We start from the raw sequence: 14,122 nt of genomic DNA, 5'->3' as shown, positions 1-14,122 counted from the left end.
GCAAACACACGTTGTATATAATGATGTGTTATACACATGCACAGGATTTTTTGCCTTAAGGGTTCAGTATTAGTTTTTATTTTTGAAATATTGCATTATATAGAGTGGAGTGCATAAAGGCACAATAATGCATCGCATTTACATACCATTAAAAAGGCAGCTGAACACTGCTGTTGTGTTAGTCATAAAAACAACTTTAATGTTCCAGCACTGTTGAGGACACTCCACCTAGCTACTCTCTGATGAGTTTCACACCCTACTTGGGCTTTCCGGATATTTAAGATTAGGTCCCAATAGGGGGGGAAAGGCATCAGTGAGAGGAGCTAGGTGGAGTGTCCTCAACAGTGCTGAACATTAAAGTTTCTATTATACGATGTAGACTGGTTTGGGCAGAGCAGATTTTAGACAGGTGCGCACTCACAGCTGAGGTAGACTTTTGAGCGGTCAGGGACACAGTGAGTAATATTAAAACACTCAGGGTTTCCTGTATCCATTTGCAGAAATTAAAATATTTAGTCTTAAATCAAACTTAGTATGCAAACCAAAAAAGTTTTTACAAATAGGTGCCCCCTATTTGGTGCTCCCCTCCTGCTAATCTGCCCAAGGTGGCTGCCTATTCTGCCTACCCCTTTGCTTGACCTTGGGCTACAATATCTTATTCTGTTATACACATTCAGGAGCTGAAATCAGTGTGTGCTACCAGGTGGTATCAAAGCTCTGATCTCAGCTTTAGGGTTTTTCTCAGACAAAATCAGAAAAGCTAAAGAGGGGATCAAATAATAGGATTTTGGTACTTTTTTCCCAATAAGAAACACAGAAATTCTTCCCTTCAGGTTATACTGCCACCTACAGGAGGAGACTTCCTGTGTCCGTCAATGGAAATAAAAGAAAATAGGATTTTTATACTCTCCGTAAATTTGTTTTCTTGGAGTCCATTGAGGGACAAAGGAAGTTTCCTTCGTAGCCGGCAGTATAACCTGAAGGATTCCTGCATCTCTTAATGGATGGGAAAGTAATGGACATCTTCTTCGTAACCCTGCACATTTCTGAATACATAAAATTCTTGCATAAACTCAGTTAATACAGGTTCCCATTTGGACCTTGCTGTTAATGTTACTGATATAGTGTAACTCAGCATTTTGAAACACTTTTTAAAGGCTGAGTTGAACTTTAAAAATAAATATATAAAATAAATGCACATATTTTTGCAAAATGTGCATTAATAATTTTTTCTGGAGCCTATCAGACTCCTGCAGAATATCTCAGTATAGCTGTCTGCCCGTAGAGAAGGTACGGGCAGACCGTTATCGGAGAGCAGGAAAATCAATTAACTACTAGAGCACTCTCACAGTTCATTGAGAACTACAAGCCATCTGTCACATTGGAAAAAAGGTAGTTGTAGGACATTCATTCACAGATCACTCTTTTGTGAGAAGATCCCTGCCTGCTGTCACAGAGGGACAGAGCCAGGTGCTCTTTGGTAACATGTTATGTGTAACACTCTAAATAAGGGCATAACAGGTTAACATGTTACCAAAGGAGAGCTTATCCTTTAAGGATTGCACCACGTGTTGTATGGTGCACACCCTCCACAGAAGAAAAGCAGACCGATTCAGTCCATCATAGAATAAAAATGCTGTGAACCAGCCAGTGATCATTTTGTAGGAAACTCTGGGCTATAGGATTTTGCAGTGCATATATAGGTCCTTCCAGTTCATAATGAGACCCCGCCATCTGCAGCATCTATGCCAATCCAGACAATATGTATATCCTCCTTCAATTCGTTACATGGGGACTGGTGTCATCACCCCTTTCAGATTCAGGGATCCAGCCCTCCTTCTTCAGCACCAGCTCCACGGCCTGCCCTACGTCCCGCACCACATGGTGTGCCTCCACCAGGCCAGGCTCTAGCTGGAAATCACGGTGCCCATGAAAAATGGTCTCTGTGATGATCTCTCTTGGGTCTGCCGGCACCTCCTTCTGATTTCCATAAACACCAGTACACACCAGTATGGACTCACAATTCTGCGGACGGCCTGCTGAAACGCCTTCTTGCTGTGCCTGCAAGTGACGATTGTAGAGGTTGGCACCGTAAATATCCGCCATTGGATTATCACTAAGGAAGACAGAGCAAAAGGTCAGTTTGAATGGAAATTAAAGCTCACGCTAATGTTTTCTGACAAAGAAATATGTGCTTTGTAAGGATTGATATGTCATTAACCCTTCAACTCTCACACCTATATCCCCTCTATGGACCAAAGCAATTTTACATTTCTATTATGTGACTGTTCATTCATCAATATCTTTGTCATTACATAAAGTATATCTATGAAAATGTAAAATCATATATTCACTTTCAAATTTTATTTTAATAGTCTCTAGCCTACTCTTATTAATGCGAATGATCTTGACATTTGTAAACTTACTTTGTGACGATCCCCACACATTTACTTCCTTGAATTCTGTGACACATTAACTATGCCCTGTGATTGGGTAGGGCTATGTCACATATTACAGAGCCTACTATCTGAACTACAGCGGAACTGAGAGGAGGAGCTTCAGGAGGCAGAGTCAGTGCAGGAATCGCTGCTTACCATGGCTTATGTAAGAATTGAAAGTAAACAGGAGAGAAGAAGCTGCGAAGCAAGCAGGAAATTTAAGAAGTTGTGGAAAGAGATGGCCAGCAGACAGGCAGAACTCACAACATGAAAGGAGATTTTTCAGGTAAGCTTATACAATACTGATGTTATAAAATGAAAGTGTATGACGTGACCATAGATCTCCTTGAACCACTTCAGCTCTGGAAGATTTTACCCCTTCAAGGAGGTTGTAAACCTAAGAAAAAAAAAAAAAAACACCTGAAAGACAAAAAACATAATGAGCTAGTATGCATTGCATACTAGCTCATTATGAAATACTTACCTTAGAACGAAGCCCCGCAGTGCCGCTCGCTCACCTCTCTCAGGGGTGACATTTTCAGTCGCCCTTCTTCCGGATTTGTGGCATCCAGCCATCTGATTGGCTGAAGCCGCGATGACATCATGGCATGCGCACGGGAGCCAACGTTCACAGGACAGGGCTCTGAAGGAACGGCACGAGCGGCCGTTCCTTCAGAGTGCATGTGCCAGTGATATCACTGCCTGCATGCAGAGTAAATATCTCCTAAACGGTACATGTTTAGGAGATATTTACAGTACCTAGTACAAGTTGCAGAGGACGGTTTACTTCCACTTTCATAAGCAGGTCATTTTTTGCTATTTAGCACTGCACCACTTTAACTTGTATTTGTGCGGTCATGCAACACTGTACCCAAACAAAATTTATATCTTTTTTTTTCACACAAATAGAGCTTTCTTTTGGTGGTATTTGATCACCACTGGGTTTTTTATTTTTGTGATAAAAGATGAAAAAAGACAACAATATTTTTTATTTTCTGCTATCAAACATATCCAATAAAAAAAAAAAATTTAATTTCTTCATACATTTTGGTCAAATTGTATTCTGCTACATGTCTTTGGTAAAAAAAAAAATCCCAATAAGTGTATATTGATTGGTTTGTGTGAAAGTTATAGCGTCTCCAAAGTATATATCACAGTGGGTACGGAAAGTATTCAGACCCCCTTAAATTTTTCACTCTTTGTTATATTGCAGCCATTTGCTAAAATCATTTAGGTCCATTCCTCTTCCTCATGAATGTACACATAGCACCCCATACTGACAGAAAAACACAGAATTTTTGACATTGTTGCAGATTTATTAAAAAAGAAAAACTGAAATATCACATGGTCCTAAGTATTCAGACCCTTTGCTCAGTATTTAGTAGAAGCCCCCTTTTGATCTAATACAGCCAGGAGACTTTTTGGGAAAGATGCAACAAGTCTTTCACACCTGGATTTGGGGATCCTCTGCCATTCCTCTGCCATGCTTCACTGTTGGGACTGTATTGGACAGGTGATGAACAGTGCCTGGTTTTCTCCACACATACCGCTTAGAATTAAGGCCAAAAAGTTCTATTTTGGTCTCATCAGACCAGAGAATCTTATTTCTCACCATCTTGGAGTCCTTCAGGTGTTTTTTTAGCAAACTCCATGCAGGCTTTCATGTGTCTTACACTGAGGAGAGGCTTCCGTCGGGCCACTCAATAATAAAGCCCCGACTGGTGGAGGGCTGCAGTGATGGTTGACTTTCTACAACTTTCTCCCATCTCCTGACTGCATCTCTGGAGCTCAGCCACAGTGATCTTTGGGTTCTTCTTTACCTCTCTCACCAAGGCTCTTCTCCCCCGATAGCTCAGTTTGGCCGGACGGCCAGCTCTAGGAAGGGTTCTGGTCGTCCCAAACGTCTTCCATTTGAGGATTATGGAGGCCACTGTGCTCTTAGGAACCTTAAGTGCAGCAGAAATCTTTTTGTAACCTTGGCCAGATCTGTGCCTTGCCACAATTCTGTCTCTGAGCTCTTCAGGCAGTTCCTTTGACCTCATGATTCTCATTTGCTCTGACATGCATTGTGATCTGGAAGGTCTTATATAGACAGGTGTGTGGCTTTCCTAATCAAGTCCAATCAGTATAATCAAACACAGCTGGACTCAAATGAAGGCGTAGAACCATCTCAAGGATGATCAGAAGAAATGGAAAGCACCTGAGTTAAATATATGAGTGTCACAGCAAAGGGTCTGAATACTTAGGACCATGTGATATTTCAGTTTTTCATTTTTAATAAATCTGCAACAATGTCAACAATTCTGTGTTTTTCTGTCAGTATGGGGTGCTATGTGTACATTCATGAGGAAGAAGAATGAACCTAAATGATTTTAGCAAATGGCTGCAATATAACAAAGAGTGAGAAATTTAAGGGGGTCTGAATACTTTCCTTACCCACTGTATATATACATACATATACACACACACATACACACACACATACACACACAGGCGGTCCCCTGGTTACAAAACATCCGACTTACAAACGACTCCTACTTACAAACGGAGGGAGACAACAGGAAGTGGGAGGAAATCTACCTCTAGCAAGGGAAGTTCACTCCTGTTATAGTTATCATGGGAAAAGGTGAAGCTTTATCACCAATCCACAACAACCCAAAATTTTCAAAATCCAATTGTCACAGGGACAGAAAGTGAGGTAAAATCTTCTGAAAAGGGGCACAAACAGCAAAACAAATGTTACAGGGGTGTTAACCCTTCCCTATGCTACCAAAAAAAACTTAAAAATTATGTGGAGTGGTTGGCACTAACTGAAGTGTGGCTGATATTAGCTGTCTATAGCCACGCAGACTCTTGTGAGGTAGTTGTGAAGTGTGGCTGATACTAGCCACGCAGACTCCTGTGAAGTAGTTGTGAAGCATGGCTAGTACTAGCTGTCTCTTAGCAACACAGGCTCCTGAGTGGTACACTAGGCCACAGAGTGTGTGGCGCACTAACTGTTTCTTCCCTGATCTGACAATCAATTTTGGGCAGGTGCCCTCCTCACCAAATGAGCCTGGCCCTCCAGGTGTTCTCCGCTGTTTTTTTGGTCTCCGGTTTCTGTCACCAGCCGTATAAGGTGTTGGTGGTGGGCGATTCCGGTCTCTGCCGAGCAATGACGGGACACTCCCGGAAAAGTCCCCTGCCGGAATCATAAACGATCCGCCCCAATCACTTCACGTCCAGGTCTTTTTGTCCATTGCCTTATAGACACAACCCTCCGTCTTGCTTCCTGCTCTGTTCAAAGCGAAGTCCCGAGAGCCCCAAGTATGGCCCCTCCCTTCCTTTTCATAGCCGATCCCAGAAGGCTGTGCGGTGATTGCAGTGCACCCTGGTAGCACCGCTGCACCATGGGTAGAGTAGTTTGTTTTCTCCTTCAAGTCATGGAGTCTTTTCCCCTTTTTCTCTATATTCCAGGATGCACCATGCTACACATATCTTAACAGTAACTGTAATGTATCAACTTAACTACCGGAGGGAGCTGAGTTCTTTCTAAATGTCAAACAGTAGTCTTTGCCTACATTGCATAGAGGGAACCCTGCTACACACTCCCCCCGCTTAAAAGCTTTGGTCCCCAAAGAGGACAACAGTATGTAACATGTCACATACTTTTTCCATTACGGGCATAGAAGAGATAAAGAGAAAAAAAAAATTAGTTTACGCATGACAAGTTTTCTTTTTTTTTGTAAGCAGGGTTCAAACTTAGACAACTGTATATTATAATACATAGCTGACAGAGGAACTTCCCACCAATTGTCAGTGGGTGTGGAAAATTTGTTCTGTCCACAAACCACCAACACTTAAGTGTCTTGTACAGGTGTGCCAGGGGGTGAGCTAGGGTTGTCCTCCACTAAATTTTCAGTGGAAAAAACTAGGCTGATCAGTTGTTCTCTTGGAAGTAAAGATGACTTCTTCCGAGCATTCACCCAATTGATCATAAGTCAATCTTTTGGGGGGGTGAATGACTCTTTTTCTCTGTTCTTTGGGAATCGCAGTCTCAGGAGTATCGGAAACCCGCTGTTTCTGGGCGCTCTTCAGGGGCTTCCTCCTCTTGCTCATGCACACTGGACTCTATGATTTCAAGGGTATTCGGTTCCTCTTTGGACAAAGATGAAACCTCTTCTCCCGAAGCTTCCATTTGTGAAGAGTTTAAGCCATTGGCCACTCCTTCAGTGAGCATGTCGGAAGGCACGAATTCAGAAGCTTCTGGCCGAAGGGTTCCACTGTCAACTATTTCGGATGAAGACAGGAAAGTGGTCATGTGTTCGGGTAACTGAGATGACCACATCCAATCAGGTTCAGCCTCATCATCCTCTAGAGACTTTCACTTTCAGAATCTCCACCTCCCACATCTGGAAGCACTGTTTGAGATCTGGTGACTGGTCTGAGTCTTCGGGAGGTTGAAGGGGGCTCTCGCGAATCTGGTGCAGGAGGCATGCGAACTGCTTCGGAGAGGGACAGTAGATGGTTCCTATGCCAAATCTTTAATGGACCCACACTTCCCTCTGGCCTAATCTGATACACAGGAAGGTTTGGCAGTTGCTTACAGATGACGTAAGGTTGGGATTTCCAACGGTCAGCCAAATTGTGCTTTCTGGGAATACCCAAGTTCCTCAACAATACCTTATCCCCTGGCTGCAAGTCTTAAATACTGACCTTTAGGTCATAGTTTCTTTTATTTCTCAGCCCCCATAGATCAGAAGCTGCTTGAGCTTTTTCATAGGCCGTTTTTAGACTCTTCCTCAACCGGTCCACATACCCCTTGTGAGATGCTGCTGAGGTATGGTCAAGCGATATGCCAAAAGTCAAGTCCACTGGCAGCTGAGCCTACCGCATAAACATTAAACGGTAGGGGGAATATCCAGTAACATCATTAGCAGTACTATTGTAGGCATGTACGATGGCAGCTACATGTTTGCTCCAGTGCTGTCTCTTTTCTGAGCTCAGGGTCCCCAACATGTCTAAAAGAGTCCGGTTAAACCGTTCGGGCTGAGCAACTCCTTGTGGGTGGTAGGGAGTGGTCCTAGTCTTTTGGATGCCTAACAGGTCTAACAACCTCCTTATCAGCCTACTTTCAAAGTCTCTCCCTTGATTTAAATGGAGGCGTTGGGGTAAACCATAGTGCACGAAGAATTTTTCCACTAGCACTTTGGCTAATGTTGAGGCTTTCTGGTCTTTTGTGGGAAATGCTTGGGCATATCTGGTGAAGTGAGAAGTAAAAATTAGGATGGAGCTCTCGTGTGCATAATTATGATAAAAAACCCCAATGGAGGCTCAGATGAACAATCTAATGAAAGTTTATTGAGTAAGTCCACAAATGGTTAAAACAATTTGATAAGTAATCCTACCGATCCTTGAAGCCTCTGTGTCTCTTGGCTGATCTACAGGAATCCCTGATGTGTGTCATGGGAACCTGGTGGCCGATGGAAGGGGATAGGGCTCTCAGACGAAAAAAGGAATTGGTCTAAGCGGTGAGGGCTCGCACGGTCCGGTGTGCGGCTGCGTTCCTTGACCGGAGCCGCTGCGTTGTGCTCCCACAGTGCCTGCCGTGAGCACCGGGAGGCGCACGCAGATGACGTCTCCGCAGGGGACCGGAAGTCCGTTGAGAGCGGGCCGAAGAGACAGCCCGGAAGCCGAGGGAACCAGAGGAAAGGATGTGCTCACTTTTGTGGAGCCTCCCGATTGCCAGAACTACATGTTTCGCTACAAATGTAGCTTTGTCAAGTTGTGGCTAAAGGCAATCGGAGGCTCTAAGAAGCCAAATGGTGGGCGGGGTTGGGCTAATCAGCCAATAAAAACACCCTCATAGGCTGAATCAGAAAAAAATAAAGAATAAAAAAATGGTGAAAAATAAAATAAAAAATATAATAAAAATAAATAAAATAAAATAAATTGAATAAAATAAAATAAAAATAAAAAGAAGAAAAGCTTTATATTGGTGTGAAAGAAAAAACAACAAAAACGATTGGGGAGCGAATGTCTATTACTAGCCAGACTGGAGATCCAGAATGCTTCATGGCGGTAATAAAAACATTATTGTATAATAAAAATTATTGTTAAAAATCTATCACCATACCATAAATGAAGTATACGTATGTGTATAAAAAATTAAATTACATTAAATTATACACTAATCCTGGTAATAGATAAATAAATACAACTTCTAAAATTACCAACATTGTTATGCAATAAAAAATTGTTAAAATACAATCTATCACAATACCATAGAGTATACGTATATATAAAAAATACATTCGAATATGTACTAATCTTAAACTAAATAATAGATACACCTTTTAAAAATTAGCTCCCAGCACACCAATATAAAGCTTTTCTTCTTTTTATTTTATTTTATTCAAATTTATTTTATTTATTTTTATTATATTTTTTATTTTATTTTTCACCATTTTTTTATTCTTTATTTTTTTCTGATTCAGCCTAGGAGGGTGTTTTTATTGGCTGATTAGCCCAACCCCGCCCACCATTTGGCTTCTTAGAGCCTCCGATTGCCTTTAGCCACAACTTGACAAAGCTACATTTGTAGCGAAACGTAGTTGTGGCAATCGGGAGGCTCCACAGAAGCGAGCACATCCTTTCCTCTGGTTCCCTCGGCTTCCGGGCGGTCTCTTCGGCCTGCTCTCAATGGACATCCGGTCCCCTGCGGTGACGTCATCGGCGTGCGCCTCCCGGTGCTCACGGCGGGCACTGTGGGAGCACAACGCAGCGGCTCCGGTCCAGGAACACGGCCGCACACCAGACCGTGCGAGCCCTCACCGCTTAGACCAATTCCTTTTTTTCGTCTGAGAGCCCTATCCCCTTCCATCGGCCACCAGGCTCCCATGACACACATCAGGGATTCCTGTAGATCAGCCAAGAGACACAGAGGCTTCAAGGATCGGTAGGATTACTTATCAAATTGTTTTAACCATTTGTGGACTTACTCAATAAAAACTTTCATTAGATTGTTCATCTGAGCCTCCATTGGGGTTTTTTACCATAATTATGAACACGAGAGCGCCATCCAAATTTTTACTTCTCACTACCAATACGCTATCCCGTGTTTAGGAGTGGGCGAACAGTGTTGCAGCAGACATATTTATTACTGCAATTGTGCATTCTCCACATAAGGACATCACAGGATTTCTACACCTTGGATTAGCGCCAGAACCCCCTTTTTTTTTTAGATATCTGGTGAAGTGATCTGTTACAACAAGGACATTCGCTTGACCACTTAGATCAGGCTCTAGGCATAGAAAATCTATGCACACCAGTTCCATAGGTCCCTGACTTTGCAGATGGCCCATTGAGGCTGCTTGACGTGGCAATGTCTTTCTCTGGATGCATCGACCATATGAATGGCAGTATTCTTCAACTTCAGCCCGCATACAGAGCCAGTAGAACCGGTCTCTCACAAGATGGAAAGTTCTTTCAGGTCCCAGGTGACCATGATTGTCATGGAGAGCAGCTAGGACCCCTTCCCTGTATTTAGCTGGTAAGAACAGCTGCCATTTTTCGTCCAGATCTTCAGAGGGGCCCCTTCGGTATACCACCCCTTGTTGTATCTGTAGTCTGTCCCATTCCCTATGCAACAATCGGGCTTCCCTTGGGGAGTCAGTTAGAAGCAGCTCAGGGCGCTGAATTTCCAAGGCCTTCAATAGAAGTTTTCCCAAAGGGTCTTCTAGCTGTCCTTTCCACAAGTCCCTTTTTGATAGTTTGGGCAAGCCCTCTCCTTCAATCTTGGCGAACCCCTCCACAAATCTCCTGTAATATGAACAGAAACCTAAGAACGACCGGAGCTCAGTCACATTTGTAGGCCTCGGCCAGGAGGTGACGGTGTCCAGCTTCTTTGGGTCTATGGATACCCCTTCTGATGACACAATGTGGCCCAGATAATGGACAGAGGACAGGTAAAACTGGCACTTCTCTGGAGAAAGTTTCAGGCCTTCTTCGTGGAGCCTCTTCAGGACCTTTTCCAAATCTCTCCTCGTGTTCTTTTAGGGTTCTGTCAAACATGATAACATCGTCCAAATATACCAGCACCTCTATCAGATTAATATCCCCAACGGTTCTCTCCATCAGTCTTTGGAAGGTGGCCGGGGCTCCTCACAACCCTTGAGGCATGCGATTGAATTAAAACAAATCCCACAGGGTGATGAAAGCTGTCTTCTCCCGATCTTCAGGGCACATGGGGATCTGATAATATCCACTCTTTAGATCCATCACACTGAACCACTTGGCCCCTGCTAGACTCTGTAAAGCATCTTCAATTCGTAGTGGTATACTGGTCTGGGATGGTCCTTCTGTTTAGTGTTCGGTAATCAATACACAGCCTCATAGACCCGTTTTTCTTCCGGACTACAACTATTGGAGAAGCGTAGGGGCTCCTGGATACTTGGATAATCCCTGTTCTCTTAAGTTCTGCCAACTGTTCACGTAAGTATTCTAGGTCACCCAGGGGGACCCATCGGACTCTCTCCCTAAAGGGTTTTTCTTCCTGTAGGCGGATCTTATGGGTGGAACTCCGTGCACACCCCACATCGAATTCATCTGTAGAGAATATTTTTTTCCATCGAGCAAGTTGGGCCTTGGCCGCCTTCTTCCATTCCGGTGGAAGGGCTGTGTCTCCAGAACAGAGCTCCTCTATGGCAATTTCTCCCCTTTCTTCTTTTTTAAAATCAGATGGGGCAACTTGGGTGGCCGGGTTCACCTGACCCAACAGCACTCTGGCCGGCACCTTCACCGGTGTAGTAGTAGTATTTCTGATGCTTATTAAGACCATCCCATGACTTTTCCGTAGAGCCTTCAATGGGATTACTTCGGGGCTTACTTCTATCCCTTTCTGTTCTTCCCGTGGGCCTGATTCAAGGACGATGAAGGGGCCTGGTTGCTTCCAGGTGAGCTTGACAGAAGCCCTTAAACAAGTCACCTCTCCTGGTTGCAATACCCTCTGTTTTATCCAGCTTCCAGATCTTTCCAACCCCTTCTGTAGGGGCCTTCTGTTCCAGTACTAGACCTGCCCTAACATAGGGTGGACTCTTGGTGTGGGTGTATCCTGTCCCTGGGCTAGCAGTGTCAGCAGTCGCCTAAGTCAGTGTTGGTTCCTATGATGAGGGAACTCTTGCTGGCCCCTGGTGGGCTTCCCCAGCCACTGAGGGGTCAAAGGTCAATTTGATTGGCAGGTATCCATTGTAGGGAAAACTTTGAGTTCCAATACCCCATATCTCCAGGTCTTCCAGCTTCTGTAGGGGCAGATGTTTCAGGTGCTTATTGTAGAAGTCCCTATACAGAAGGGTCACTTGGGCTCCAGTTTCAAGGAGAGCCTTTGTATAAATCCCTTCTACTTGGATTGAGACTACTGGGGAAGACCCCACTAACTTGGCAGGAAATTCTTTAAGAGTAGCCTTTCGGCCTGGCTCGGTTATCTGCACCCTTACTCCTTTCCTCTTTGAGTTGTCTCTAGGCCTCTTTCCCTTCTGGGGCAGCCATGCACCATTCCCTCGCCTTTGAGTAGTCTGAGTCGTGGAAGGGAGACATTTGGCAAGGGCTTGAGCCCCTGACTTTGGTTCTTCAGATCAATGGATTTCTTAGAGTTCATTGAAACTGGTGAGCGCTTGGTCGACTCCGTTACTGGGGCCCTCTGAAGTTTTCCACCGGTTTGAGGTGTTGGGATGCAGCTTCCTCTGGACTAGGACATACTCCTCTGACATGCCCCACTCCTCCACATTTGAAGCAAGTTATCAGTCTCTTAGGTTTCTGTACTGGTTCAACGTCGGGGTTAAAGGGTTTCTTAGACTTCCCGGACCTGTTTCTGTTGGGTAGAGCAGATGCCTGGCTAGTCAGGATGGACACCATTTCTATTAGTTGTGACACCTGGGTCTTTAAGAACTCTACTTGTGAGTCACCTTCTTCTGCACTTATCACTCTGACTCGGGCAGTTGGTTCAGGTTGTTGGTTCTTCTTTTTGTTATCCAACATAACCTCTTCTTCCCTGACCATCCGGATCAGATCAGGGTACTACAGAATGCCACTGTTCTGGCGAGTTCGCAACAGTATAGCAATGGGGTCTAAAGGTTGGGCTCCCCTCAACACCTGTTGTGCACAAATTTCATCCGCCTTCCGAGGATCTATCCCTTTTTTTAGTAGGATTTGCTGCATGATCCTATCTAAATGCCTTATGAATTCAGACAGGTTTTCTCCTTCCTTCTGGTAACAGTGCTCAGCTGGTAAAGAAGTTCAGTAACCTTTTCTGTACGGCCAAACACATCCTGCAGGATATCCAGATAGTCCTGTGCAGTGCAGTTCTTCTTGCTTAGCTTGAGCTTACGTATGGCCTCCAGTGCAAGCCCCTTTAAACTCTCTGTGATCCTCTGCTTCTTATACTGTTCTGGTATCTCCCACTCTTCCAGAGCCTGAGTGGCGTTATCTAGCCACTCTTCGAACCCATCTTCCGCTGAAGGCACAGGTTGTTTCCAAGAGAAAATCCTGAGTTTCCTGTATCCAGTCATCAGATAGTCTGGGGAAACTTTCTTAAATTTAGCTACGATTTCCCCAAGAACAGTGCATAGTTCTGAACTAAGGGTAGTTACGGGTGGTGAACCGGAATTCTCTTTTTGGGCACTTCCTCCCATGCTGGACCCCTTTTGAGTAGTAGATGTGTAACTGTCCGCTTATAACTTTAAATCTTTGTTCAGCACTTACTGCCAGGTGGAACCTTTCTGCCTTCCTTTTGGTTCCCTGAGGAATGTTTAATCAGCAGAACCACTAGACCACTCCTCCTACTCCTCCTTCTCTAGCTCTGAGGTAAACTTTCTTGTGACACAGATTTCATACAGAGCATGTCAGCAGCATTTAATGGAAAGGCGATTGCTAAAGAGAGGATTTCTAAGGTTTAAAGTTTGCACCCCTTGGCAAGCGGAGCGAGCGAGGTATGCAGTAAGAGTGCATTATATATAGAAGTATATGTTAGATATAAATTGTGTCCATGCTGTTAGTTTAAATATGCTATAGATAATCCAAAGCATCCTGCATGTGGCCATGTTTCCTTAGATGTTTAATGTCATTTAGATATGTGTGCAGACAACTGTAATCCACCTTGTAACTTCACATTTGTAATTAACCTTGTAACCCCCTTTTTGGTGATCACTGTAAACAAATGTATTGTATGTCCTTTACAGTTTTCACGGTGCTACGGTGTTTATAATGCTTATAGTTTACGGTGCTCAAGGTGTTAAAGAGAATAACGTTCAACCCTCCTGCACACCTTTGATGCAAAAGAAAAAAAGTACTGCACCCGTCAGAAGCTCTCCTCTCGTTTTTTACTTGATGCCAAAGGGGCCGCTACAAGATGTATGGCCTTCATTTGAAGCTTCTGGGTGTATCAAAAATAATTCTACTTGGTCTGTAGTTTTTATACTGTTGCCCTTGAAGTTGTCAGGGACTCCTTTCCTCCATTCACACAATGCATAAGTGTGTGGATCGAGGGTATCTATCTTCATGTCAATCACCCAGGGTTTCCGGTCCATGGACAATGTTCTCAGGACTGGGAGTAGTTTCTCTTCTGTCCAGATTTCTTCTCTTATTTCAATCACCAGACCGTTGCCAGGAAGGACGTTTTCCTCCCTGCACCACCGGGCTACAGCGACGGG

At 44.0% G+C, this 14,122-nt stretch overlaps 1 protein-coding gene across 1 annotated transcript in view; it reads right to left on the bottom strand.

Moving 5' to 3' along the window:
* Positions 1-1,686: 1,686 nt before the first annotated feature.
* HDHD5 (haloacid dehalogenase like hydrolase domain containing 5) overlaps positions 1,687-14,122 on the bottom strand; it is a 49,916-nt gene continuing 37,480 nt past the window's right edge. The window contains exon 8 of the mRNA XM_082256014.1: positions 1,687-2,116. Within this exon, the coding sequence (XP_082112140.1) occupies positions 1,777-2,116 (340 nt within the window). The 3' untranslated portion in view covers positions 1,687-1,776. The remainder of the gene's footprint in view (positions 2,117-14,122) is intronic.

This window comes from Pelophylax lessonae, assembly GCF_965119305.1.
Source record: "Pelophylax lessonae genome assembly, chromosome: 4".
Taxonomy (NCBI): Eukaryota; Metazoa; Chordata; class Amphibia; order Anura; family Ranidae; genus Pelophylax; species Pelophylax lessonae.
This window is presented reverse-complemented; position numbering and strand designations above follow the sequence as displayed.